The sequence below is a fragment of the Maniola hyperantus genome, chromosome 7 (genome assembly GCF_902806685.2).
Source record: "Maniola hyperantus chromosome 7, iAphHyp1.2, whole genome shotgun sequence".
Classification (NCBI taxonomy): Eukaryota; Metazoa; Arthropoda; class Insecta; order Lepidoptera; family Nymphalidae; genus Maniola; species Maniola hyperantus.
In genome coordinates this window covers 97,069-123,857 of record NC_048542.1, presented here as the reverse complement: position 1 = coordinate 123,857, position 26,789 = coordinate 97,069, and the positions used below count along the sequence as shown (strand labels likewise).

The window sequence follows — 26,789 nt, the reverse complement described above, 5'->3', positions numbered from 1 at the left end:
CAGCAGAGCGGCCTGAGCCGCATCCTCTAACATGCAGCAGAGCGGCCTGAGCCGCATCCTCTAACATGCAGCAGAATCTGTGGAGCACTATGTAACTTGCGTCACTCATCTCGGCTGCGAGGCTTTCGCTCTTAGTGACAACTCTACCTGCTACCTCTCTCTCTACCTGCTCGATGTAAATAGCATCAGTTAGACCTTAAACCTGACTGCGGATAAATTGTTAGTGTTTCGTACCCGAAGGACCGTCCGTTCGACCGTCTGTCTGTATCTCGTGAACCATAATAATAGTTAGAGAGTTGAAATTTTAACAAAGTGTGTATTTATTTTGCCGCTATAGTAACAACAACAAAATAGTCGCCATGAAAATTAAAAGAAACCGGCCAAGTGCGAGCTAGGCTTGCGCAACGAGGGTTCCGTACTACAGTCGCATTTTGCACGATAATTCAAATACTATGATGCATAAAAATAAATGAAATCTGTTTTATAATGCACAGGTGAAGCCTTTCATATGATACCCCACTTGTATACCTAGTTATCTTACTTCGCAAATTGAAAATACTAATTACAGAAAGACAGACAGACAAACAACAAAGTGATCCTATACGGTACGGAACCCTAAAAAAGTATTATTTTTATAGGATGGTACGGAGCTCATCGTGTGTGAGTCCGACTCGCACTTGACCGATTTTTCTAATTCTAGTAGTAAGTCATTTAGATTTGTAATTGGAATTGAGACACAAACTGGTAGGGATTAGTCAAACAGTTTTGGTCGGGCGCGACGGTTGAAGTTCGAACCTACGGCCCTTTCGCATTCCGCCCCGAGCTGGTGCCAGTGTTGTTCAAATTAAATTCACTTACGATAATCTCTTCTTCTCCGTTTTCCCATAATATTATAATAATATTTTGGCAAGCACTTATACACTTCACTGTTAATTGTTCTACTCCGGCAGTTGCAACGCTTCAAAAGTTTTTACTTGTGTATAAAATAATCATTTTTGTTTGGACGCATCGAACGGCACAGTTAGTTGCATTGTTTGTGCAGCGTCGGTTCGGTACGCGGCGGCACGCGGCGGGCGCTCGGTGCGGACGTGCGCGGTGGCGCGGCGCGCGGCTGCCACTGACTACACGGTACACTGCCTCGGTGCCTCACTGACACACTGGGAGGAAAGTCCCATCTGTATATACTATCACTGAACATTTATTTTCCTCTGGGACCGCGCGGCATCGTAGATCTGCAGTCTGCACCACTACATAGTCGAAATTACATAACTCGAACGAAGCGATGCGCTCCCTCGTTTCTCGAATATGGAAAGCCCTTTCGACGCCCGTTTCACCGGCCAGCTACAGTATAATTGGGATCAGAAAGAGTGAACGGCTATCTTCTAGGTGGCGCGCTTCACCTTAGGCTGCTTTATCGTTTACTAGTCGGTGTGAAGCCTAAGGTGGCGCGCTCCACCTTAGGCTGCTTTATCGTTTACTAGGCGGTGTGAAGCCTAAGGTGGCGCGCTCCACCTTAGGCTGCTTTATCGTTTACTAGTCGGTGTGAAGCCTAAGAAAGCGCCAAAAACTACATGAAAACAATTGGTTTGTAAATAAAACTGTAAGACACTCAACATTTTGACGAAGAACAAAATTATTTGAAGCTTTAAGACCAAAATCTCCGAACATAGCGTGTCGCCACTCGCCAGTGTGACTTGATCACATACGGATCAGAGACATGGTCGCTAAAAGCTCAGTCACTCAGGAGATCTGTAGAACTAGAGCAACCGACAATAGCTCAACGGGTTGCGAAGCTGTAGTGGCAATGGATAGGACACAGTTGGAAAACCCGACAGACGTTGGTAATTGGGATCCTTAGAAGCTAGAATGGCAACCTCGCACCGGAAAGTGTAGCGTTGGAAGACCTCCCCACGGCCCACTAGTGGACAGACGAGATCAAACGAGTCTGCGGGAGCCGCTAGATGTCGGCGGCGGCAAAACCGTGGCATGTGGAAGTCCCTACAAGAGACCTATGTCCAGCAGTGAAGCGCGAATCGCGATAACATAACAGTCATGAGCACATTATGTGAATGTAGGTACCTCTAGTTGAGATACCTACGCCCTCGCACCAGGGTCGATCGGCCGATTCGGAGCCTTGAGGCGCGTCGCGGGCAGTGCGGAGTGCGGGGTGCGGAGTGCGGGGTGCGGAGTGCGGGGTGCGGAGTGCGGAGTGCGGGGTGCGGAGTGCGGAGTGCGGACGTGAACAACAATCACTTATCAAGTTATCGCGCACCGGTTAGTCGTCTCCGTGACCACTGACCATCGATACCGAACCACTAATTACCATAATTACTATGACCAATCCATCATTAACGCTTTTAATCAATTATTACGTTATTGCGAAATCGTCAAGTTGTACCTACTGAATAGCAAGATTAAATCGCAAAGCAGGATTATAAATCTATCTGCCTGCGAGAATACCGTCAAAATCGCCCCAGCCATTTATTTGACTTCTTCTAAGTTTAATTTTGTAACTGGGTGTTGAGGTGTTTATATAATGAGCTTTCAAAACTACCTACAGACGGACTCTTCAATTTTATTATTTCGTGTAGATGTGAAGAGGGGTACTTTATCCGTGGTACTGTTTACTTTAGTTATTGGCATACTCACACCTACATACATAGTACATGGTGTTGTTGCTAGCAGCTAGCCGCGGCCGAACACTTGACCCCCCCCACACTGCTGACGGCAAATATTACGTCACACGCGCTTAATACGTACCTACATCCTTATTAAATGTCAATCGATATAAAAATGGGGAAAAACTAAGAATTACTTGAAACAAGAATATTTAAAAAAAATCGGTCACGTGCAAGTCGGACTCGCACAGGAAGGATTCCGTATCATAGTACAAGTAATACATCTTTTAAATTTTGTTGTAATGTCACCATAAAATCACGATTTTTGGATTTTTCTCTTTTCTAATTTTCTAGCTGCCAAATTTTCTATGTCAATGCGAAGTGCCCCAGACTGTAGTGCCCTACAGATTTTGATTTCCTTGTCCTGAGACACAACGAAATGGTTTTCTTTTTTTCTGGAGATACAGAACACTAAAAACATTAACAATTCTAATTCTAATTTTTTTAATAGTTTTATTAGAAGACACAAATCGTATTAATCTCGAGACTTTTTTTTAATTGGATATAAATTACAATGCAAAGCAGGATTTATGTTTTTCTGTCGTCGCGTCGCGCGTCGGTCGAGGCAACGCGCAACGGACGGACGCCGGACAGGTTATCCCAACCCGTTTGGATGATCTGTCCGGAGTTCAAGCGTATATATCTAAATATATAAAAGGAAAAGGTGACTGACTGACTGACTGACTGACTGACTGATTGATTGTCTGACTGATCTATCAACGCACAGCTCAAACTAGTGGACGGATCGGGCTGAACTTTAGCATGCAGATAGCTATTATGACGAAAGCATCCACAAAGAAAGGATTTTTGAAAATTCAACCTCTAAGGGGTGAAATAGGGGTTTGAAATTGGTGGAGTCCACGCGGACGAAGTCGCGAGCATACATATAGTTATACACATATACATATATACATATAGTTAGTTACATTCGTTGAATAATTTTATGTATAGATTACCTACTAAATATTTAATTTAAAATTATCGTCATGGGTCAAGCCCACAAGCCGCAGGGCCTTGAGACAAGAGCTTACATATTACTTTAATATTTTAAACATCAGTTTATATCAAAAAATATAGTTAATTTATTCGTAGTTATAACTCTGGTGATTAACCCCGAACGAATTATAAATATAGACAAAATGCGTTAAGCAACAGTCGGGTTCGTACACGAGGTTCCGTAGTTACTCTGACGTGACAAAAAGTTCCAAATGAAACACAAAGAACAGTAAGGCGACTGTCTAAAACCTGCATCAATCATTATTACAATCTCAATTGTTCTGATACAGTGAGCGAGCGTTAACCAATCAGAGATGATTGCGATCGTGACATTGTAGCTGTCATTCTCCCGCAATCGCGCAGCTGGAGCATCGCCTTCACGCAATGCGTCACTGATATCACGGCTTGACAGCTTCGTATAATCATTTCGCTTCGAGCCCCTAAAACCAGTATTGCAATATATACAATTACAATCATAATATTATATCTTAATTGGAAGTATACATCAAATGATAAGATGTGTTCTGTACGAGGAAAATGCGTTGTTCTGAAAACCCCACGTTACAAGGAAACCACTGCGTTCCCAAGAACAGTGACGTCACGCGAACGTTTTGGGTTTTGAAGAGCAGTGGTTACGAGGAAAGCCTCCAATCCGAGGGGTCGCCGGTTGGGGGTTCGATCCCGGGCACGCACCTCCAACTCTTCGGAGTTAAGTGCATTTTAAGCAATTAAATATCACTTATTTTAACGGTTAAGAAAAACGTCGTGACCAAACCTACATGCCTTCATAATGTTCTCAAGGGTGTGTGAAGCTGCCAATGCACACTTGTCCAGCGTGGTGGACTACTTCATTCTGAGAGGAGACGAGTGGTCAGTAATGAGCCGATGACGGGTTGATCGTGATAATGATTGTCAGTTCGTCCGACCATAGGGCCGGTCGTGTAAGACCGTGAAGGCCCGCGGGTCGGGGTGAGCGCGCCGTTTCCCTTCAACTTGACATCCAGGGCGCCGCCGCCAGGGCGCCGCCGCCAGGGCGCCGCCACCAGGGCGCGGAGCACTCTCCAATTATCATGATTCATGGTCACAATCATAATACATAGCTGCTCCTCCTCAGCTCGAACGTGTAAACGCAGTTTGTCATGATACAAAGTATAGGTTCCAATCTGGGCCTACAAATTATTACTAACCTTAGAAGTTACAACTACAATTACGTAAGCTAAGGCCAAAGAGGACTAGGTACTTATAAATGATATCTTCATTATTGTTAAATGAACTCTGTTAAGTCAGCCGAGGTGGTAATTAGTTGTGTAAGTAACATGTTTTGTGTTTTGTTAACTGTATGCTAAATGTTTGTTTTGTACAACATTCTATGCAATATTTTGAAGACGATTGAAAATTATGTTCGATGGAGACGAGTGTTCAGCTACTTGTTAGCTTTGTGTATTAATTAGCGGCTGAGCCGAACTGGTACGTATACCTATTGAAGCAGGATGTCAAAACTTTCATTAATCACGCCTCCCGAGCCACGGGAAGTAGATAACATATACAGATTGCATGTGCAAAAATTGCAGTGATATTTTTTATCCTCCTTTTAAAATCACAAAATTACAATAATATTATTTATCCTCCTTTTGTAGCGGACACCGAGCTCTGCGCGCCGTTTCATCGCCGGAGTCGGCACGAGCACGAGCACGAGCACGAGCAAGCTGCGACCACGAGGCGGCATCAATGGGAGATACTTGCGCAGCGCCACCATGGTATCTAACTCCATATATCATTATGTAAGTAGGGTCATGTATGCAAATAAAAACCAGCCAAGTGCGAGTGAGACTCGCGCACCGAGAGCTCCGTACTATACAGTCGTATTTTTTCGACATTTTGTAAAATTATTCAGAAACTATCAGGCATCATAAAAATCCGTTTTAGAATGTACAGGTAAAGCCCTTTTATATGATACCCTACTTGGTTCAAAATACTAATTATTTGTTCATGAACACATTTTTTTGTGACGTAATTACAAATTCACGGTTTTTGGATTTTTCCCTTTACATGTGCTATAAGACCTACCTACCTGCATGACTCTACATCAACGGGAACTATCTACTCTCTCTACAGGTTTCTTGACAGACAAACAGACAACGAACTGATCCTACGAGGATTGTTATTTTCCTTTTGGGGTACGGAACCCTAAAATGAGAATGATCGACGAGTGGTCCGCTCGCTGGGAACACAAGCTACGACCTTGCGGTCTGCCGGCCGCCGCGTCTGCGATCCAATACGTAGTGAAGGTCTGTACGCAGCTAAGCTGCGCTGCGCGTCACCGCGCGTCGCGGCTGGGAGGATATTGTGAAGCGCAGCGCGGTGCAGCGACGCTAGTGCGCTGTGCGACATACCCAGCGCGCTCAGAATGCGTACGGCGCTCGGATAAGATACACGCGCATCGAGTTAAGTATTTAATGTATAGGCGTGATAGACCTCAAAATAAATAACGTAGTTTTAATTTTTGGCACCAGAGATTACGAACCCCCTACAAACAAACTTACGAACTTTACCTCTTTATAATATTAGTAATCAGTACCCTTATTATATCTTTACTCTTATTATAAATGCGAAAGTGTGTTTATTGGTTTGTTAGTTTGTCCTTCAATCACGTCGCAACGGTGCAACGGATTGACGTGATTTTTTGCATGGGTATAGATAAACCCCTGGAGAGTGACATAGGCTAATCAAAGCCCGGGAAATCAAAGAGTTACCACGGGATTTTTAAAAAACCTAAATCCTCGCGGACGAAGTCGCGGGCATCAGCTAGTAGGTACCTAGATATAATCCGATGCTTTACAACCAATGAATAGTTATCGTTTTAGCAAAGTACCTAATGTTGCTTCCCTACAAATTACTATAACATGTTGTAAGCGATGCGTCATGCGATGTCGACAGAATCTCTGACCTTTGCGAGTTAAGAGACAACTTTACAATTTACTATATTGTTTATTTGGACTTCAGCGAGGTCAAGCGAGCATCGTCGTAGCAAACCGGTCAAGTGCGAGTCCAACTCGCACACCGAGGGTTCCAGACCATCGTACACAAACAACCTTTACCACTATAATAGTTATGTAATATGAAATGACACACAGTAACATTTAGCGGTGGCCGGTGTCCAAATGAATGACATCATTTGTTGCTAATCAGTTCACTCTCCAGCTCGGTCGATATTTATTTATTTTATTTTATTAACATTTAGCTGACGGCACAGAGGAGATAAATAAAATGAATATATATTTTAAATACCAACTACTGGTTTTTATATTAAAACTAGCCTCCGCCCGCATTGTGCCTTAGTGTATGTAGGTGCCTCAGTCGTGTGGGAACTGATTGTGCCCCACGAGTGTGTCACTCTCCAGGTGTTTAACTATACCATATAGCTACTATAAAATGCTGTAAAATCACATAGATCCGTCGCTCCGTTGCGACGCGATCGCAGGGCAAATCAACAAACCGATAAACCAACAAACAAACACATTTTCGCATTAATGAAGTATAATAAGCTGTTTATCTCATTGACGATGCAAAATTCGCCTCGGAATTCTTGCGATGCCTTGCATTTCAGCTAATCATCAAATAAATTAAATTAAATCATCATCATCATCAGCATGGATAGAATTCGAGAATCGAAAAACAATAACGTCAAAGTAAAAAAGTTCTTAATGCAACCGATTTTAATACCGCAGCGTTCCTGGTAGGAGCGCTGGCTGTAGATTTATGGACTAAGTTGAACTTTAAAGCAAAACCGTTATGGTGCATTTTGCTTTAACGCTGAAGTGTTTCCATGCTCGAATTCTATCAACATTGCTGAGATATAAATCTTATGGTTAGGGTCATGTTTCAAGTACCTAGATACACTACTTTCATTTTCACAAGTTACGCCGATGTACCTGCGCAGAAATCTTATTTTTGAATGGCGCGGAAATATCTCAGCCAATCATAGCGCGCGTCCGTCCTCTATTGGTTGTTGCCTACGCGCCATGTTTTGTACGCGCGAATTATGAGCGAGATAGAACGATCTCTGTTCATGAGTTTAGAATCCTAACGTCAAGCAATAAGGTCTGTATTTCATTGGCTATTCTGCGCAAATGAGTTTTGCCATGCGACATATAAAAGTGGTAGTAGTAGTGTCATAAACAGAAAGCTAGTACTCACCGGCCGGGCGCTGCGCGTCGTCGGCGTCGTCGGCGTCGTCGGCGTCGCGCGCCGGCGCCGCGGGCTCCGCTGGCGGCGCGGGCTCCGCGGGCAGCTCGCAGCGCTCCCCGCGCCACTGCGCCGCGCACGAGCACCGCGCCGCGCCGTGCGCCGCCGAGCACGTGCCCTGCGCGACACCACACACGCTTATACTAAAGCCACTACGAACGTGCGAATGGACTCATAAGTCATACGATCAAGGGTTGTGAGAATGCCGCACAAGTCGTTGTCGATAAAGGGATGCCGTTCGGACGCAGGTAAAACGTATGGGCGCTTTTTATAACCTGTATCGACTATCGACAAATCCTCTTTGCTGCTGTTACACGCAAAACCAGAGCATAGGATTTTTTTTTTATTATTTTTTTTATACAGTTCCATAATGCCTGTAAGTGCAAGTGAGAGCACCGATGAGATTTATGGGCCCAGTTCGCACGTTCGTGATGACGCTACTATACAAATCGCCTCTATTCCCCCACTTTTAGCATTCATTCAACTTAGTGAGTGTACGGGAGCGGTGTGCATGTGCGGGCTCGACCGCACCAAAGGGAGATCTCCCACCGAACGGTTGGCTGTGCTCGGTAGCGCCAGCTGGGCCGACGGTCGTATCTTGAAACTTCTATATACAGTCCAGATTGCAGAAAACTTCGTTAGTGCGCGTACTGTCGGCGGTACATTTATTCGGGACTACGTCATGAAATCTTATCGGTTGAACAGCGCCATCTAGTTGCAACTGTGGCAACCGCCACAATCTAAAGTATCTATGAACTAATGCGGAACACTGTATAATGTAGGTGAAAGGTATTTCATTTCATTCTCTCGTAGGCTAAATACTATAGATGTATGTGTTTGTCTCTTTTTAGTGTCACTTTAAAAACTTTTTAAATACGTCTTCATTATGAATGTTTCAGCAATCGCCGAATTTCTTGCTGTTTCTTCTCGGCAGGAAAGGCATTCCGAGCCAGTAGTAGAAACATTTGCCGATTTAAAAGTACTTACTTGTTAGTTGATCTGAGTAAAACAATGTATAACTCACATTGTTGAAGCAGTAGCCGCGGCACGCGGCGTCAGCGCGGCACGCGGCGTCAGCGCGGCACACGGCGTCAGCGCGGCACGGCGCGCCCTCCGCGCCCTCCGCGCACTCTGTGCAGTTCTCACCTGCGGGACAAGGACGGCTCTGTAGGGGGACTACTTTACACTCCGCGCCTAACTATTCCACAACGTACGAGAGATATAAACAACTAAAGTTTACAAGTAGTAGATTGAACAATAATGGCATATAAATGGTTTGATGACCGAGTTCACTCTGCTTTTCACTTCGATTGAAGTGAAAATTAAATTTTAGTGTTAGTCTGTGCAGGACATCTATGTAGGACGTACCGCGGACTAGATGTGTCATTCCGAACAAAAGATTTGGCAAGTTGCACACAGTTGCCACAGCTGATTCAGGGATTTACAAGGGCCGTGGGCGACTCAGGTTTCTTGGGGCGTAATTCATTATTCAGACATCGCTGTGAGTTAATTGTGGAGAAAACTCATCGATATAAATGACAAGATAATCAAGATAATATAATGAGAACACTACATTCTGTTTTGTTTTTCGAATCAATCCATGCTATTTATTCTAAGGCTCAAACTGACCCGAGTATCCCGGCGCGCACACACAAGCAGCTCCGGCGTCTCCGCCTCGCTCGAGGCACGAGGCGGCGCGCGCCTCGCCCGCCTCGCGCAGCTTCACCTCGCAGCGCGCGCCCGTGTAGCCCGCGTAGCACGTGCACTGCGCGTCACACGCCCGAGGTCAACATTGACTCACGTCACTTGCTAAACTATTGTATCCAAAGAATTTGCAAGTACCACTGATGTAGGTATTCCTATGTCGATGATTGTATCATAGTCCGTACAAAATCACTCCTCACGCGCTGTCAAAAGTACGGTTCATGACGACATAAAGACAAAAAAAGTTAAAATGGCGCGCGAGAAGTTAATTTTACACGTTACAGACATTTCCGAACGTTACTGGAGACAATTAATTGAAGAAATGCCAATCCAAAGCGTTCTAAATTCAAACACTTTTTCTCACTGGATGAGAAAAAACTACTTTTGCTCACTGATTTTAGGCGGCAAAGGTACGACGGTGCACTCACCTCGAGCGGCGGCAGCGCGTCGTCGCCGACGTGCGTGGCGTCGTGCGCGCGCGCGGCGCGGCAGCGGCCGCGGCGGTGGCAGTGCGCGGCGCAGCGGTAGTGCTGGCAGCGCGCGCCCGCGAACTCGCCGGGGCACGCGCACGCGGCCGCGCCGTCGCGCAGCGCGCACGTGCCCGGCCCGCACGCCAGCGCGCACGTAGCCGCGTCCGCCGTGCCCGCCGATATCGCGCACTCGCCGTCCTCCTGATGGGACGCTGCCGTTACTCCACTTCGGATGACATACAAGTTGAGATGGCAATTAGGATATGAGGCGGGGGAACACCCCGCACACCCGCACGTCACCCGCACTGAGGTAGCGTTCCCTCCCCGATTGCCATTTCGACCTGTCGCGTCCAATACGTATTATGTGAATGTGTTTTGGAACCCCTGGTTGAACCTAGTTTTGTTTTTGTGGAACCTCACTAATGAGTATCGATTACGATTTACGAGAGGAGCGGTGAATGGAAAATGTATGTGTGTGTAATGCAGGTGTGCGACTCACGTGCGCGGGCGCGGCCAGCCCGTCGGGGCACAGGCAGCTGGGGCCGCTCTCGCCGCGCAGGCACAGCGCGCCGCGCGGGCACGCAGCCTCCGGCGCCGAGCACGGGTCTGCAACGCCACGTCGTCAGAGATTTGATCCCACCGCACTTATCCAATGAAAAAAATTTAACAAAAATACTTTGTTAAATTTTTTTAAATAAAGCTTTACAAACTTGGAATGGTAAGTTAAGACCGTTAACAAGTTCTCACGCTTTGCATGATTAGGTATTGACCCGAGGTTTTTTGTTTGTTTACGTGAATGGACGTACCGAGTGCAGTGTAGTTTAACAAAACCGTTTTGATCCTAAAGTAATCTTGAAATGCATTATTTATTTTAATATTTTTGAGAGTGTGGTGTTAGTTATTAGTTTAAAATTTTTTTAATACTAATATATACACATTACAGATTAAGTACGAGTACATAAAAATTATAATTGTAGCCAATACCTAATACCATTTTCTACATGCTTGTGTAAAGAATAAGAGGGTCAAGAAATAATACAAAATTTAACTTTCCGTTATTGATTTTTTTATACTCGTGTAAGGGCAAGAGAGTTTAGAAAAATGCAGATTTATTCAAAGTCCAATTTATTTACAAAAAGGGGGGGAGGGGAGGGGGGGGGGTATTAGGAGATAAAATAGGCAGCCTGTAATAACAGTTAGCCTTTATGCAATGGTTTTTGATTATTTTGAGCAATTTATTTTTATTTACCGCGGTACTTACAATAAATATGCTTTTACAATAAAGACAGATGGACAGACAGACAGACACACTTTCGCATTTATAATATTTATTAGCTATAATCAACATGAATTATTGAGGTAATTTTCTCCAGAGACCCAAGAAATCTCAAAAAACTATTTTTGTCAAAAAATGCTTCTATCAATTACTCTGAGATCAATCTCTGAGATTTCGGTGTACATAGGTAGAAAAACACAACTCCTCCTTTTTTGAAAGTCGGTTTAAAGTAGCTTATGTTACTCCCTGATTAATCTTCTACTTGTCTGTGAAAGTCCCGTCAAAATAGGTTCAGCCGTTCCGAAGATTAGCCCGTTCAAACAGACAGACAGACAAAAATTTTAAAAATGTGTGATACAGTTATAGTATAGTACAAATAACCATATGAGCTTGATATGAGGTAGTTATTTCGAAATTACATACACTTCAATTTTATTTATTAATATAGATTATTATAAGGATTATAAACACAATTAAAAAATATATACAAAAGTATTAATCTATATCTGTAAGAAAAATAGCGAGTATTAAAAATACCTAGTATTGAGGAGTGATAATCGCACTACAATTTCAGGTATATTCTATATAATCCAATAAGAGTCGCCAAAAAAAAGCGATACGTCCGTTCTCGGAGACGCCTCGGCCAGTTCTAGTTTCCTAGTTCAATTTCCTACTGCATGTTCGCGCAGTTTTGTGGTGGGTTTCAAGCTTATTTTTTGGAAACTAATAATAATTAATTTTAGATTTTCTTGTTCTTCGTATATTGCAAATATGTTATATTTTGTGAGTACTTAATTTTATTTACGTATGATGAAAAATAATCCACCAAAATGACACTTTTATATGTCTGTAATTTTGTGAAATTATATTTTTTTTTGTTTGGATTTTTATAATGTAAAAAATACTAAATAGAAAACTTTTATCTTCTATAGTAGTATATTAGGACCTCTCCTTTAATAAATATATCTTTTTGTGTAAATTCAATAGGTAACTTTTGATGTAGTGAATGTCAAAGATTGCACGAAATCGAAAATTGAATAATAGTCTTTTGATATTTTAGGCAATAAGAAACAAACTATCAATACTAACTATAACTACTTGGTAATAAAACAGAAAATTTCCTACAATGTAGTACAAATAAGTTTTTAAGTAAATAAGAATAAGAATAATTTATTTAGAATAAATGCAGGGATTTACAAAAATTAAGGGTCAAAAATGGGCTAAAACTCCTTGTACGCTACATAACCCTATTTTACGCTCTTAACTTGCAAAAAAGAGTAGAAGATACACTGACCGTCGGGCAGGTCGTGGTAGAGCACGGGGTGCAGCACGGCGATCGCGGAGGCGGGCGCGCGGTGCGGCGGCGGCGCGGCCGGCGCGTGCGGCCGCCGCGCCACGGCCAGCACGCCGCGCGCGCTGGCGCACCACACCCACTCCCCCCACGCCGCCATGCGCACGCACGCGCGCGACGCCACGCGCTGCCACACGGCGCCCTCTGCAACAGCCGCGCGTCACTACTAGCCCGCTCTCTCGCCTCGCTCTCGCCGCCGCGCGCTATGTGCGAGGGTTACCTTCGTCCTTGTGCAGGTGCGGCGGCAGCGGCGCGTCGGCGTCGGGACGGAACAGCGCGTGCGTGGCGCGCTGCGTGCCGTCCGTCCCCACGCCGTGCAGCGTGCCGTAGTACGCGTCCAGCACGTAGAGGCGGCGCGCGGGCGCCCACAGCGCCAGCGCCGTGCTGCGCCGCGTGCGCCGGCGCAGCGCCCAGCGCACGCCGCTGCCGTCCAGCCGCGCCGCCAGCACGCCGCCGAACGCGCCGCGCTCCGACCAGAACACCTCCCTGCGAGCACGCCCGCGCGTTACCGACCGCTCCGCCACCACACGGCGGCGAACGGCCAACGACGACCGGATGACTCACCCGGTCTGCACGGACACGACCACGTCGTCGGGCTCGGCGCCGGGCTGCGTCCACAGCGTGACGCGGCGCCGCCCGTCCAGCATGGCGGCGTGCAGCGCGCCCACCACGCCGCCGTGCGCCGCGCGCGCCACGCTCGTCCAGTACAGACGCCGGCTCGCGGGGTCCACGGCCACGCCGCGCACCGCCTCGCCGGCGCGCGCCTCGCGCAGCGTCTGCGCGTCGCGCGCGCCGGGCAGCGCGCCGGGCACGCCGGGCAGCGCGCCCAGGCGCAGGCGCCGCACGCGCCCCCACGCGTCGCCCCACCACGCCCACCACCAGCCCTCGGCCGGCGCGGCCGCCAGGCACACGATGTCCGGGCTGCACACACCACACCACACCACACAGCTCGTAACACATAACATCATCTCGGCCACGATTGGGAACAAACAAACAAAAGTAAGGGTAAATCTCTTAAAAACTATCTACATAATATAATATGTTGCGAGGATGAACCACGCCATTAACTCAATTCAAGGAAAATGTAGTAACAGACAAAAGGTATAGTAAATAGAGACGAGCCGCGTTCACCTGGCGGCGAGGCGCGGCCCCTCCAGCTCGTGCTCGCGCTCGCGCTCGTGCTCGTGCTTGTGCGGGTCCAGCAGCCGCAGCGCGCCGCCCGACGCCACCAGCAGCCTCGCCCGCTCGCCTGCCGCAACACGATGGTATGTCATGATCGTTGGTTCATTCATTGAATTCCGTATGAGATTGATGAGCACTCACCGACGGGCTCGCAGCCGAGCGTGTGGTCGGCGCCGGCGCCCCCGTGCTGCCTGAAGCCCGCCGCGCATCTGCCGGGACAACCGCTACGTCTACTTGAAAGGTCGGCGAAGGAGTCCTCAGGAACAAACTAATACAAGCTCTTATTGAGGACTCCTTCCACGATTGACTGACTACAAGTTAATTTAACTGTAATCATACTTCTTTGTGCAAATAATTAATTAATTAAAGAAAACACTGCAAGCCTTAATTTCGTTGGAACTCTAAATAAGGAAGCGTTTTTGATATGTGTTAATTTGTAGCTGTGTGTGCGTGTGTGCGTGTGTGTGTGTGTGTGTGTGTGTGTGTGTGTGTGTGTGTGTGTGTGCGTGCGTGCGTCGTGTGGTGCTCACTTGCAGGTGTGGTTGTGGCGGTGCTTGGGCAGGCACAGCTGCGGACACGAGCGCCAGTCGCAGTCGCCCTCTGCAACACGCGACACCCACAGTTAACTCCTTCCTCGCTCCCACTTGCCACTTGCCACTTCCCAGCTCCCACCACTCACTATCGCAACATTATACTGCTGAGTGCAGTCGCGCCTAATTAATGTGTCGCAATTCATTTTCTTTTATGTACAATTTCCTGTACAGAACTATTATTTTACGGTTTTTTGAGCATTTCGAAACAGCATAACATGCCTTTGTCTATTCGATACACTGTTTTAATTATTAATGGTGTATAAATTCAAAGTGTTCACAATTTGCAAGTTTCAAAAGTGTACCGGTGTCGCAGGGCGCGCCGCGCGGCACGCAGGCGCCCGAGCCGCAGAGCTGCTCGTCGGCCGCGCACGGCGCCGCGCCGCGCCCGCACAGCAGCGGGTTCTCGTCGCTGCCGTCCGAGCAGTCTGCGACGCCGTCGCACAGCGCCTGCTGCGGCGCGCACGTGTGGTCGCCGCAGCGGACCATGGGCGGCGGGCACGCGGTGAGCGCGCACTCGTGCGCGTCCTCGTCGGCGCCGTCCGCGCAGTCTCGCCGCGCGTCGCAGCGCCACGCGGCCGGCACGCACGCGCCGCCGCAGCGCAGGCGCGCGCCGCACTGCGCGTCGGCCGCGCCGCGCGTGGCGTTGCCGCACGCCGCCTCGTCCGAGCCGTCGCCGCAGTCCACCTCGCCGTCGCACCACCACTCGCTGCACGCACAAGAGAATATGTCGATATTCAGTCACGATCGGGGAGCGAGCTTATGACCGCGACTTCGTCCGCGTGGACTACACAAATTTTAAACCCCTATTTTACACCCTTAGGGTTAACAACCCTTAGGAACAAGTACAATAATAGCAACGAACCTGCGCACGCACTGGTCGGCGGTGCGGCACAGGCGCGCCTGCGGGCCGCACTGGCGCGCGCAGCCCCGCTCGTCCTCGCCGCCCGCGCACTCGGCCGCACCCGAGCACCGCAGCGCGCCGCGGATGCACTCGCCGCTGTCGCAGCGGAACTCGGACTCGGAGCAGTCTCGCGGGGTGCAGTCGCGCTCGTCGCCGCCGTCGGCGCAGTCCTCCTCGAAGTCGCAGCGCCAGCGGCCGGGCACGCAGCGCGCGTCTGCGCAGCGGAAGTAGGTGGGGTCGCAGGGCGCGCGCGCGTCGCACGCCACCTCGTCCTCGCGCGCCGGGCAGTCGGCGTCGCCGTCGCACAGCCAGTCGCGCGGCACGCAGCGCCCCGAGCTGCAGCGGAACTCGCCGCGCGGGCAGGCGCGCGCCGCGCACCACGCGCCCTCGTCCGAGCCGTCGCCGCAGTCGGCGTCCGCGTCGCACACCCACACGGCCGGCACGCACGCGCCCGAGCCGCAGCGGAAGTGATGCGGCGGGCACGTGCCGGGCGGGCAGTCGCGCTCGTCCTCGCCGCCCGGGCAGTGCGGCTCGCCGTCGCAGCGCCGCGCGGCCGCGACGCAGCGCGCCGGCACGCCGGCCGACGCGTTGCCGGCGCACTTCCACTGCGACGCGAGGCACGCGAAGCGCTCGCAGTCGCGCTCGTCCTCGCCGGCCGCGCACTGCGCCTCGCCGTCGCACAGCTGCTCGGGGTGCAGGCAGCGCGCGCCGCACTGGAACTGGCCGGGCGCGCAGCGGAAGGGCGGGCACGAGGCGGGCTCGTCGCTGCCGTCGCCGCAGTCGTCCTGCGCGTCGCAGCGCCACCAGAAGGGGATGCACTTGAGCGCGTCGCGGCACACGAAGTGCGCGGCCGAGCAGTTGGCGCGGCAGCCGCCGCCGGGCGTGGCCGCCCAGTGCTCGGGGCACTCGCAGCGCGCGCCCGCGCCCGCGCCCGGCGCGCTCTCCGCCGTCAGCAGGCACAGGCCGCTGCAGTTGAGCCGCTCGCACAGCGCCGTCAGCTCTGCAAGCATCGTGCGGTCAGCGCGACGCCGCGGCACAGGTACTGACCGGGCTGGGCGGGGGTACTGACCGGGCTGCGGCGGCTGGCGCGCGGGGTGCAGCACGCGCAGGTCCATGGGCTTGTGCACGGTGCGCGCCTCGGTGCGGCAGCGCAGCGCGCCGCCCGCCCACAGCGGGCCCGGCTCCGACTCCTGCATGGAGAGCGTCGGCTGAGCGCGGGACACAAATTCCGGGAAATCCCGGAGAAAGATATTTGTCTCGGAAAATCAAAGAGTTCCCACGAATTTTTAAAAACCTAACTCCACCTAACCTAAGTCCACTTTGTTTGGCGTTTGTGGACCAAGTCTCATAGAGAAAGCCTTCGATTCGGTGGGAGAGAAGCCGGATTGACTAACGGTAGCTATGATATGGCTACACGAGACGCTCGTATGTCGAGTGAAGCCGGGCGGATCAGCTAGTCCTTTATATATTGTCGACAAGAGTTACAGAGTGACTCACGTTGAAGCTGGGGTCGGGCACGCGGCGGCACGAGTCCAGCGCGCGCGTCTCCCAGTCCGTCCAGTACACGCGGCCCGCCCACACGCCCAGCGCGAACACGTGGTGCAGCCGCAGCCACGGCATGCGATCTGCGACACGGGCACGATCAGCGACAGTCGGACACGGGCGGCACAGGGGGACAGGGGGGAGCGACGCGCACCTCGCGACAGCAGCACGCGCACGTTGGAGCCGTCGAGCTCGGCCACGGCGATGTAGTCCTCGCGCGCGTCGGCGAAGTACAGCTCCCGCGACGCGAGCGACAGCGTGAGCGCGTTGGGCCAGCCCAGGCCCGCGGAGACGATGGCGCGCGCGCCCGCGCCGTCCATGCCCGCGCGGCCGATGTGCGGGCGCGCGCCCCAGTCGCTCCAGAACAGCAGGCCGGCGGCCGGCAGCAGCGCCAGCGCGCGCGGCTCGCTCAGGCCGCGCCGCAGCAGCACGCGGCGGTGGCGGCCGTCCAGGCGCGCCACCTCCACGGTGTCCGTGCCCTTGTCGCACCAGTACACGTTGCCGGCCACCCAGTCCACGGCCAGCCCGTCGGGGTTCTGCAGCGTGGCGCCCGCCAGCAGCGCCACGTCGGCGGCGGCCAGCGGCGCGGGCAGCGCGCCCGGCGGCGGCGCGGCGGCCAGGCGCGCGGCGCGGCACACGCGGCGGATGGCGGAGCCGGCGCGCGTCACGTCGCTCCACAGCAGGCAGCCGCGCGCCCACAGCGCGTCCAGCGCCACGGCGTTGGTGAGGTTGTGCACGAGCAGCGCCGTGGCGGCCAGCGCGCCGGACGCGCCCTCGCGCTCGCCGCGGATGGCGGTGCGCCGGATGTAGTAGCGGTTGGTGAAGATCAGCGACGCCTTCACGGCTGCGGGACGACGTATTCCGATCACGCATTCAGTAACATTTTGGCGAGGTCAGTTTCGAAAGCAGTTTCATGAATGACTTACAGGAGACGGGCTCGCAGCTGGAGCGGTCCTCCAGCAGGCGGTGCCCCTCCGCGCACGAGCACACGTAGCTTCCTAAAGTATTTCTACGAACAAACATTACATCAGTACATCGAGACTCGACCAAGTGCGAGTCAGGCTCGCGCAATTAGGGTTCCGTTCTAAAGTCGTATTTTTCCGACAATTAGCACGACAATTCAAAAACTATGATGCATACAAAAAAATAAAAATCTGTTTTAGTAGGTATGTACAGGTGAAGCCCTTTCATATGATACCTCACTTGATATAGATATCTTACTTCGAAACTTGAAAATACGAAAATATATATATTTTTTTTAATTAATTTTTTTTTGTGTTTACCTACACTTCAAGGAAATTACTAAACAGTCGCTTCGCAATTTTGATATGTATTTTAAATTATTTACTAAAATATTAGTTCATGACCACATTTTTTTTTGTGTGATGTAACCACAAATTCACGGTTTTCAGATTTTTCCCCGAATGACAGCTATAAGACCTACCTACCTGCCAAATTTCATGATTCTAGGACAACGGGAAGTACCCTGTAGGTTTCTTGACAGAACGACAGACAGACAGACAGGCAGATAGCTGGTAGATGAGCTACTGAAGTTCATAACTTTTTTATTCCAACAGCACCAACGGCTCCGAGTCTCCCTAGTGTCATGCGTGATGCGTGATGCGTGATGCGGTACCTGCAGTGATGTTCGCAGGGCGCGTCCTCGCGGCACTCGTCCACGTCGCGGCACGCGCGCCGCTCGCGCCGCCAGCCCGCGCGGCACCAGCACGCGTGCCCCACGGCCAGGTCCGTGCAGTTGTGCGCGCACCCGCCGCTCGCCGCCAGGCACTCGTTCACATCTGCGCAGAGAGCGAGCTGCGTCACGCGCATCCCCACCTCCCCCGCCCCGCCCCGCCCCGCCCCGCGCGCTACGTACTGCAGTGCCGCTCGTCCGAGTAGTCGCCGCAGTGGTCCTGGCCGTCGCACAGCGCGCTCGGCGCCACGCACGCGCCGTTGTCGCAGCGCCACGAGCCGCGCGCGCACGCCTCCGCCGCAACACCACCGCCGCACAGCAGGGGGTCCTCGTCCGAGCCCGCGCCGCCGCCGCCGCCGTCCACGCAGTGGTCGCGCCCGTCGCACACTTGCGCGGCGGGCACGCAGCGCCCCGCGCAGTACACGGCGCCGGGCGAGCCGGCGCACAGCAGGGCGCCGAAACTGTGCGCGGCGCCGGGCGCCTCCGTGCCGGCACCGCCGGTCGCGCGCGAGGAGCAGCCCGGCGGCTCGTCGGAGCCGTCGTCACAGTCGATGTCACCGTCGCAGTACAGGCTCTGAGGACGTCAGGTCGGACACATCCGTTACATTACAAAAAATTAAAATAAAATGAAGCGACAACGGCAGCGGCACGCTTGAACGCTTGAGAGCTCACGTCGTGCAGGCACAGCGCGGACGAGGCGCAGCGGAAGGCGCCGGGCGCGCACGCGCAGCGCGCCTCGTCCTCGGCGCGCGGGCAGTCGGCCGCACCGTCGCAGCGCGCCGCGGCCGGCACGCAGGCGCCCGACGCGCCGCACGGGAACGAGTCCGCCGCGCACGCGCTCGCGTTCCGGTGGCCTGCGCACACGGACACACGTCACTGCGAGTTGTCGACGGTCACTCGCCACGGGGGTCGCTCGAGACGCGGTTACCGCAGTGTTCGGCCTCGTCGCTGCCGTCGCTGCAGTCGAGGCGCCCGTCGCAGCGCCACGCCAGCGGGATGCACTCCACGGCGCCGGCGCTGCCGCACTGGAACTGCTCCGTCGTGCAGCCCAACACCGGCTGCTCTTCGAAAGTCTCCGCGTCCGGCGCTTCGGTCGCGTCCGGAGGCAGCGTCGGCTCTGCGACAAAACACACCGTCAGTCCCGCCGCACGAGCTCCACGACAGCCTCGCGGCGTACGGGCACCCACCCGGCGCGCAGTCAGCCTCGTCGCTGGCATCGGCGCAGTCGGCGCGGCCGTCGCAGCGCGCCTCGGCCGCGTAGCACTGGTCGCCGCTGGCGCAGCGCTGCGCCGCGTCGCCCAGCGTCGCGCACGCCGCCTGCGGGCAGTTGCGTTCGTCCGACGCGTCGGGGCACTGCGCGGCGCCGTCGCAGCGCGCGCCGATCTCCACGCACGTGCCGTCGTCGCATCTGCAGAACGCGGACACTCGTCTTCATACGCTCGGGGAGGTTCCCACCGGATCGTGTGTATCATTCTGAGATGTAATACTTGTAGTGCTCGGGCGGGCAGTCGCAGTCGGCCTCGTCGCTGGCGTCGTCGCAGTCCGCGGTGCCGTCGCACAGGCGCGCCGCCGACACGCAGCGGCCGCCCGCGCCGCACGACACGCTGTCCGCGGGGCACACGCGCGACGCTGCAACACACCCACACGTGACTAGCGCGCCTCGCCACGAGGTGACGACGTGACGCGGCGCGAGACGGATACCCACTGCAGTAGTACAGGTCCTCGTCGCTGGCGTCCGCGTCGTCGCTGCAGTGCGGCACGCCGTCGCACGCCAGCGCCTCGGGCAGGCACGGGCCCTCGGCGCACGCGAACTGCCCCGCGCCGCACGCGCCGCCCGCCGCCTCGCACGCACGCCCGTCCCGCGCAAGCACGCGGCCCGCGCCGCACGCGCACGCCGCGTGGCCGCTCGCGTCTACGGCGCACGCCTCCGCGCAGCCGCCGTTGGCCACGGCGCACGGATCGGCGGCGCAGCGCTGCGTGTCGGGCGCCACGCGCACCACGGCGCAGGGCCGCGGCACGTCGCGGCGCAGCGCGCGCACGGCGCCGCCGCCGCGCTCGGCGCCGAACACGCCGCGCGCCACCCAGTCGGTCCACGCCAGCCAGCCGCCGCCCGCCGCCAGCGCGAACGGGTGCTCGGCGTGCGCGCGCGTCACCACGCGGCGGTGCGAGCCGTCGTAGCGCATGCGCTCGATCTTGTCGAGGCGCGCATCGGCCCAGTACAGCAGGCGCGCCGCGTGCTCCAGCGCCAGCCCGTTGGGCATGAGGATGTCGCGCGCCACCAGCGTCTGGCGCGAGCGGCCGCTCGCCAGCGCGCGCTCGATGCGCGGGCGCGCCGCGTTCCAGTCGCTCCAGTACACGCGCCGCTCGCAGGGGTCGTAGTCGATGCCGCGCGGGCGCGCGCCGGCCTGCAGCTGCAGCACGGTGCGCACGAGGCGCGCGCGCGCCGGCAGCGGCGTGCGCAGCAGCGCGGGCACGTGCGCGGCGCGCAGCGCGGGCGCGGAGGCGCACGTCCAGTACAGCGCGCGCTCGGCCGCCGCGAACACCATGCCCTCCACGGAGCCCGCGCCTGCAACACGCAGTCGTCAGTCGCAGCCCGCAGGCGGGAGCCGGGCGGCGGGGTGGGCGGGGTGGGCGGGGTGGTACTCACGCTCGAGCAGCACGCGGTGGTCGGAGCCGTTGAAGTGCACGGCGTGCAGCGCGGCGCGCTGGATGTCGGAGTAGAACAGCGTGCTGGTGTCGTACTCGTAGGCCAGCGCGATGGCGTTGCGCAGCAGCGTCCTGCAACGAGCGGCGCGTCAGTGGCGGCGGTGGGCGCGAGGGGCGCGGGCGGGCGGCACTCACTTGTTCTCGATGGGCGGGTAGGGCGAGTTGAGGTCGCGGGCGGCGTCGAGGCGGATGCTGTCGATGGCGGTGCCGCGCGAGTACACGAGGAACGCGGTGGCCGCTGCACGGAAAGCTGCACTCAGCGATGCGACACAAATAAGCCTCAACATTTTGAATGACATCACCACCCACTATTGAATCAATCAATTCGTTTGGATACACATTCCAGCATCAGTACCCATATTATAAATGCGAAAGTGTGTTTGTTTGTTGGTTTGTTCGATCGCGACGCAACGGAGCAACGGATAGACGTGATGTTTTGCATGGGTATAGTTCAGACATATAGGCTACCTTTTATCCCGGGAAATCAAAGAGTTCCCACGACCTACACCCATGCATACGAAGTCGTGGGCATCAGCTAGTCACCAATATATTAGAACAAGCGTCCACCTCCTGTCTGTTACCGATTCATAGATTTTTAAAAATCAATTTATTATTTTCAGTTTCATTTTTAACCGACTTCAAAAAAAGGAGGAGGTTCTCAATTCGTCGGAATCTTTTTTTTTATGTATGTTACCGGATTACTCGAACACGCCTGGACCGAATGTTTGAAAGGGTATACTTCAAAGTTGGTCCCATTTCAATTTGGTGAAGATCTGATGAACATCTTCGAAGATAGATACTGGAACTCCTCAACGGATAAGAGTAAATTGCTCGCGATCAGTGTAATAGCTTAGTAAACAGTAGATTTTAACCAGTCATAGCATATTTTAATATCATGGGGCCACTAAAAATTTTGAAATAAAAAAAAATTACAAAAAAAACCGATTTCGATACACAAACACTAAAAATTGAAAAAGAATTTAATTTATTACCGAATATATTATGTATACAAGAGTTAATATAGTTCCATAATAATACTTTTTGGGGTCGGCGCCAATGAGGTGCCATTGTGGAGTCTCATAAAAATATGAAGTAAGTAAGAATTAAATTATTTTTCAATTTTTAGTGTTTGTGTATCGAGGTCGGTTTTTATTTTTTTTGTAATTTTTTTTTTCATTTCTTAGTTTCTGAAAAAAGTGTTATTATAAGTTGAAACAGTTTTTATGTAGTAGAGCGATGTGTTTACAATATCAACAAGTAAAGCGTTTCCCTGTGTGAGTGTGATGTGTGTGATGTGTGTGTGTGTGTGTGTGTGTGTGTGCAGCCAGCAATGCGGCGTATACTGACGCGTGCAGTTGTGGGCGTCGGGCGCGAGGTCGCCGTGCGGGCACGCGCAGCGCGCGGCGCGCCCGTCCCACAGGCACAGCGCCGCGCAGCCGCCGTTGCCGCGCGCGCACGGGCTGCGCGCGACGCGCCCCGCGTGCGCGGACGACGACCAGATCTGCACACACAATCCTACGACTCCATCATGTGATCTATATTATTTTCATTAGTGACACAGTTTCACAGGTGTTCACTGTTCAGCGTTCACTGTACAGTCGTTGCAGCTCACGAAGACGAGAGCACTCTCCTCGTGGTTCCGTCGTTTACATCTGGTGTACCGATACTACTTACACACAAGCATGAACCACTCGTCTCATTCTGCAGCGTCCTGCGCCGTAACCGCACCGACACTACAGATCTAATAGCTATGACGTGTGACTCGCCTTGAGGTCCTTGAGGCTGGCGCCGAGGTTGTCGGCCAGCACGCGGTAGTCGCTGAGGTTGGCGAGCGGCGCCGCCGCCACGCTGCCGTGCTGCAGCATCCTGCGTCACAACCACACCGACACTACAGATACACTCACCGCCTACATTCTATATATTGCAATCAAGTGTAAGTGCGTTCAAATTGACCAGCGCGTCCCATCCGTCCGCAGCCGCCGAATGCTCTCCGGCAGCCGCCCACGCACGAAGCGGTTCTCTCCGACACGACACCCAGCGCGTTCTTCCGCCTCCAGCTTAGGTTATTGTTACGTGTATTGTGTAATACTGTATAAGTGGAGAATACAGATTTTAAACTCAACCCTCGAGTTTCACTTCTACCACCCCTTATTTTTTTTATTTTTTTTATTGGTTGACAATGGAAACATCATCATCAGCATCACCGAACGGCTCCGCTCGTGTGTTCTCTCGTGCTGCAACTGCCGCTCGGCTCCAGAAGAAACAACACTCTCCGCGCCGACGGCAAGGTGATGCGTACGTGTCGAGCCAGTAGAGGTGGCCGGCGTGCACCGCCAGCGCCACGGGGTGCCGCAGCGGCGCGCCGCCGCCCACGCGCTGCGCCGCGGCGCCCACGTCGCCCGCGTAGCGCGCGCGCCACACGCCCACGTCCCACGTGTCCGCCCAGTACACCCACTGCTCCTGTAACCGTGGCGACGTTATTGTTGAACTAAGCGCCAGCCACTCATTGTGAACTAACTTCCTCCTGAGCTAGAGGCTTGAAATTTTAAATTAGGTTGGAAATGGATGACAAGGTACCGATTCTGAGCGCAACTAAAATTATTTGCATTTATTTCTTACCAATGTAATAAGAAAAGGACAGACAAACCTAATTTAATTTAAAGCAGTGGAGCTGGCAAGCAAACCTCGCTGCCAGTCGCGAGCCTCGTTTGTAGCGTGCACTCAAATATGTTAAATCTTGCTCCGTCCTTTTTTAGTAATATTAAAAAGAAAAGGTTGCATATTCTCTAAATTTAGTTTGACAAAAGTCCCGGTGTAAATCGGCCCTTATGAGGCGAATTGAGCTGAATGGGATGAGGTGAGGTGAGGTGAGGTGAGGTGAGGTGAGGTGAGGTGGGGTGAGGTGAGGTGAGGTGAGGTGAGGTGAGGTGAGGTGAGGTGGGGTGAGGTGAGGTGGGGTGAGGTGAGGTGAGGTGAGGTGGGGTGAGGTGAGGTGAGGTGAGGTGAGGTGAGGTGAGGTGAGGTGAGGTGAGGTGAGGTGAGGTGAGGTGGGGTGAGGTGAGGTGAGGTGAGTGTGCGCGTACCTGCGTGTCGAGCGCGATGGCGGCGAGCGCGGTGCCGTTGTACAGCAGCGCGGGCTCGGACGCGTCGAGGCGCGCGCGCTGCACCCAGCCGCCGCCCGCCAGCACCAGGTAGCCCGCCCAGCCGTCCACGCCCAGCGCTGCGCAAACACTCGATCACATCAAATCTGACGAAACACAGCACTCGCAGCACTCGGGTAGCAGGTGTACTGACCGGTGACGACGAGCGGGTCGGTGTCGCGCAGCACGTAGCGATGCGCGCCGTCCATGCGCGCCACGTGCAGCAGCGCGCGCGCCGCGTCCGACCAGTACAGGTTGCGCGCCACCGGGTCCAGCGCCAGCGCGGCCAGCGCGTCGGGCGCCGCGCCCGCCACCGGCGCCTGCGCCAGCACGCGCGCGCGCGCCGCGCCGCTGCGCCGCACGCGCCAGCCCAGCCCCGCCTCCGGGTCCGCCCAGTAGACCCACTCCTCCTCTGCGCACACCAGATAACCACAAACACTAGGTTTGTCATAAACTAGGCGCTTATGGTATTTGTGGCAACCTTTTATGATGCTTACAATCTTACTTAATTAGTAGCCATTAAAGGACATGTATCAATTGTTGTGTGCTCAACTCACGCACACTTGTGCTCTAACTGCCATCCACTCACCCTGCCTACACCATGCCTCGTCGCCTCAGTGTGCCGCTGACTGCAGGAACTGCGTGCCGCGCTGCGCCTGTGTGCTCAACTCACACACACTTGTGCTCTAACTGCCATCCACTCACCCTGCCTACACCATGCCTCGTCGCCTCAGTGTGCCGCTGACTGCAGGAACTGCGTGCCGCGCTGCGCCTGTGTGCTCAACTCACACACACTTGTGCTCTAACTGCCATCCACTCACCCTGCCTACACCATGCCTCGTCGCCTCAGTGTGCCGCTGACTGCAGGAACTGCGTGCCGCGCTGCGCCTGTGTGCTCAACTCACACACACTTGTGCTCTAACTGCCATCCACTCACCCTGCCTACACCATGCCTCGTCGCCTCAGTGTGCCGCTGACTGCAGGAACTGCGTGCCGCGCTGCGCCTGTGTGCTCAACTCACACACACTTGTGCTCTAACTGCCATCCACTCACCCTGCCTACACCATGCCTCGTCGCCTCAGTGTGCCGCTGACTGCAGGAACTGCGTGCCGCGCTGCGCCTGTGTGCTCAACTCACACACACTTGTGCTCTAACTGCCATCCACTCACCCTGCCTACACCATGCCTCGTCGCCTCAGTGTGCCGCTGACTGCAGGAACTGCGTGCCGCGCTGCGCCTGTGTGCTCAACTCACACACACTTGTGCTCTAACTGCCATCCACTCACCCTGCCTACACCATGCCTCGTCGCCTCAGTGTGCCGCTGACTGCAGGAACTGCGTGCCGCGCTGCGCCTGTGTGCTCAACTCACACACACTTGTGCTCTAACTGCCATCCACTCACCCTGCCTACACCATGCCTCGTCGCCTCAGTGTGCCGCTGACTGCAGGAACTGCGTGCCGCGCTGCGCCTGTGTGCTCAACTCACACACACTTGTGCTCTAACTGCCATCCACTCACCCTGCCTACACCATGCCTCGTCGCCTCAGTGTGCCGCTGACTGCAGGAACTGCGTGCCGCGCTGCGCCTGTGTGCTCAACTCACACACACTTGTGCTCTAACTGCCATCCACTCACCCTGCCTACACCATGCCTCGTCGCCTCAGTGTGCCGCTGACTGCAGGAACTGCGTGCCGCGCTGCGCCTGTGTGCTCAACTCACACACACTTGTGCTCTAACTGCCATCCACTCACCCTGCCTACACCATGCCTCGTCGCCTCAGTGTGCCGCTGACTGCAGGAACTGCGTGCCGCGCTGCGCCTGTGTGCTCAACTCACACACACTTGTGCTCTAACTGCCATCCACTCACCCTGCCTACACCATGCCTCGTCGCCTCAGTGTGCCGCTGACTGCAGGAACTGCGTGCCGCGCTGCGCCTGTGTGCTCAACTCACACACACTTGTGCTCTAACTGCCATCCACTCACCCTGCCTACACCATGCCTCGTCGCCTCAGTGTGCCGCTGACTGCAGGAACTGCGTGCCGCGCTGCGCCTGTGTGCTCAACTCACACACACTTGTGCTCTAACTGCCATCCACTCACCCTGCCTACACCATGCCTCGTCGCCTCAGTGTGCCGCTGACTGCAGGAACTGCGTGCCGCGCTGCGCCTGTGTGCTCAACTCACACACACTTGTGCTCTAACTGCCATCCACTCACCCTGCCTACACCATGCCTCGTCGCCTCAGTGTGCCGCTGACTGCAGGAACTGCGTGCCGCGCTGCGCCTGTGTGCTCAACTCACACACACTTGTGCTCT

The 26,789-nt window shown here is 53.9% G+C and overlaps 1 protein-coding gene across 3 annotated transcripts in view; it reads right to left on the bottom strand.

The window, feature by feature from the left end:
* The window catches only part of LRP1 (LDL receptor protein 1), a 70,999-nt gene that overhangs the window by 9,390 nt on the left and 34,820 nt on the right, over positions 1 to 26,789 (bottom strand). The window contains exons 28-58 of one of the 3 annotated variants that reach the window (XM_069499527.1): positions 24,632 to 24,889; positions 24,421 to 24,557; positions 23,637 to 23,797; positions 23,104 to 23,203; positions 22,685 to 22,838; positions 21,473 to 21,575; positions 21,279 to 21,409; positions 20,337 to 21,197; positions 20,119 to 20,260; positions 19,819 to 20,039; positions 19,560 to 19,748; positions 19,304 to 19,485; positions 18,815 to 19,205; positions 18,575 to 18,737; positions 17,865 to 17,947; positions 17,093 to 17,782; positions 16,894 to 17,021; positions 16,466 to 16,586; positions 15,358 to 16,396; positions 14,798 to 15,201; positions 14,433 to 14,502; positions 14,044 to 14,111; positions 13,852 to 13,969; positions 13,285 to 13,641; positions 12,941 to 13,206; positions 12,664 to 12,864; positions 10,593 to 10,699; positions 10,052 to 10,294; positions 9,549 to 9,684; positions 8,944 to 9,065; positions 7,872 to 8,037 (exon numbers count right to left, since the gene is read on the bottom strand). In XM_069499527.1, coding sequence (XP_069355628.1) covers positions 7,872 to 8,037; positions 8,944 to 9,065; positions 9,549 to 9,684; positions 10,052 to 10,294; positions 10,593 to 10,699; positions 12,664 to 12,864; positions 12,941 to 13,206; positions 13,285 to 13,641; positions 13,852 to 13,969; positions 14,044 to 14,111; positions 14,433 to 14,502; positions 14,798 to 15,201; positions 15,358 to 16,396; positions 16,466 to 16,586; positions 16,894 to 17,021; positions 17,093 to 17,782; positions 17,865 to 17,947; positions 18,575 to 18,737; positions 18,815 to 19,205; positions 19,304 to 19,485; positions 19,560 to 19,748; positions 19,819 to 20,039; positions 20,119 to 20,260; positions 20,337 to 21,197; positions 21,279 to 21,409; positions 21,473 to 21,575; positions 22,685 to 22,838; positions 23,104 to 23,203; positions 23,637 to 23,797; positions 24,421 to 24,557; positions 24,632 to 24,889 — 7,512 coding nt within the window. Of the gene's footprint in view, positions 1 to 7,871; positions 8,038 to 8,943; positions 9,066 to 9,519; positions 9,685 to 10,051; positions 10,295 to 10,592; positions 10,738 to 12,663; positions 12,865 to 12,940; positions 13,207 to 13,284; positions 13,642 to 13,851; positions 13,970 to 14,043; positions 14,112 to 14,432; positions 14,503 to 14,797; positions 15,202 to 15,357; positions 16,397 to 16,465; positions 16,587 to 16,893; positions 17,022 to 17,092; positions 17,783 to 17,864; positions 17,948 to 18,574; positions 18,738 to 18,814; positions 19,206 to 19,303; positions 19,486 to 19,559; positions 19,749 to 19,818; positions 20,040 to 20,118; positions 20,261 to 20,336; positions 21,198 to 21,278; positions 21,410 to 21,472; positions 21,576 to 22,684; positions 22,839 to 23,103; positions 23,204 to 23,636; positions 23,798 to 24,420; positions 24,558 to 24,631; positions 24,890 to 26,789 lie in introns of those variants that run through there. The other 2 variants (XR_011236913.1, XM_069499528.1) reach the window with 2 other exon arrangements.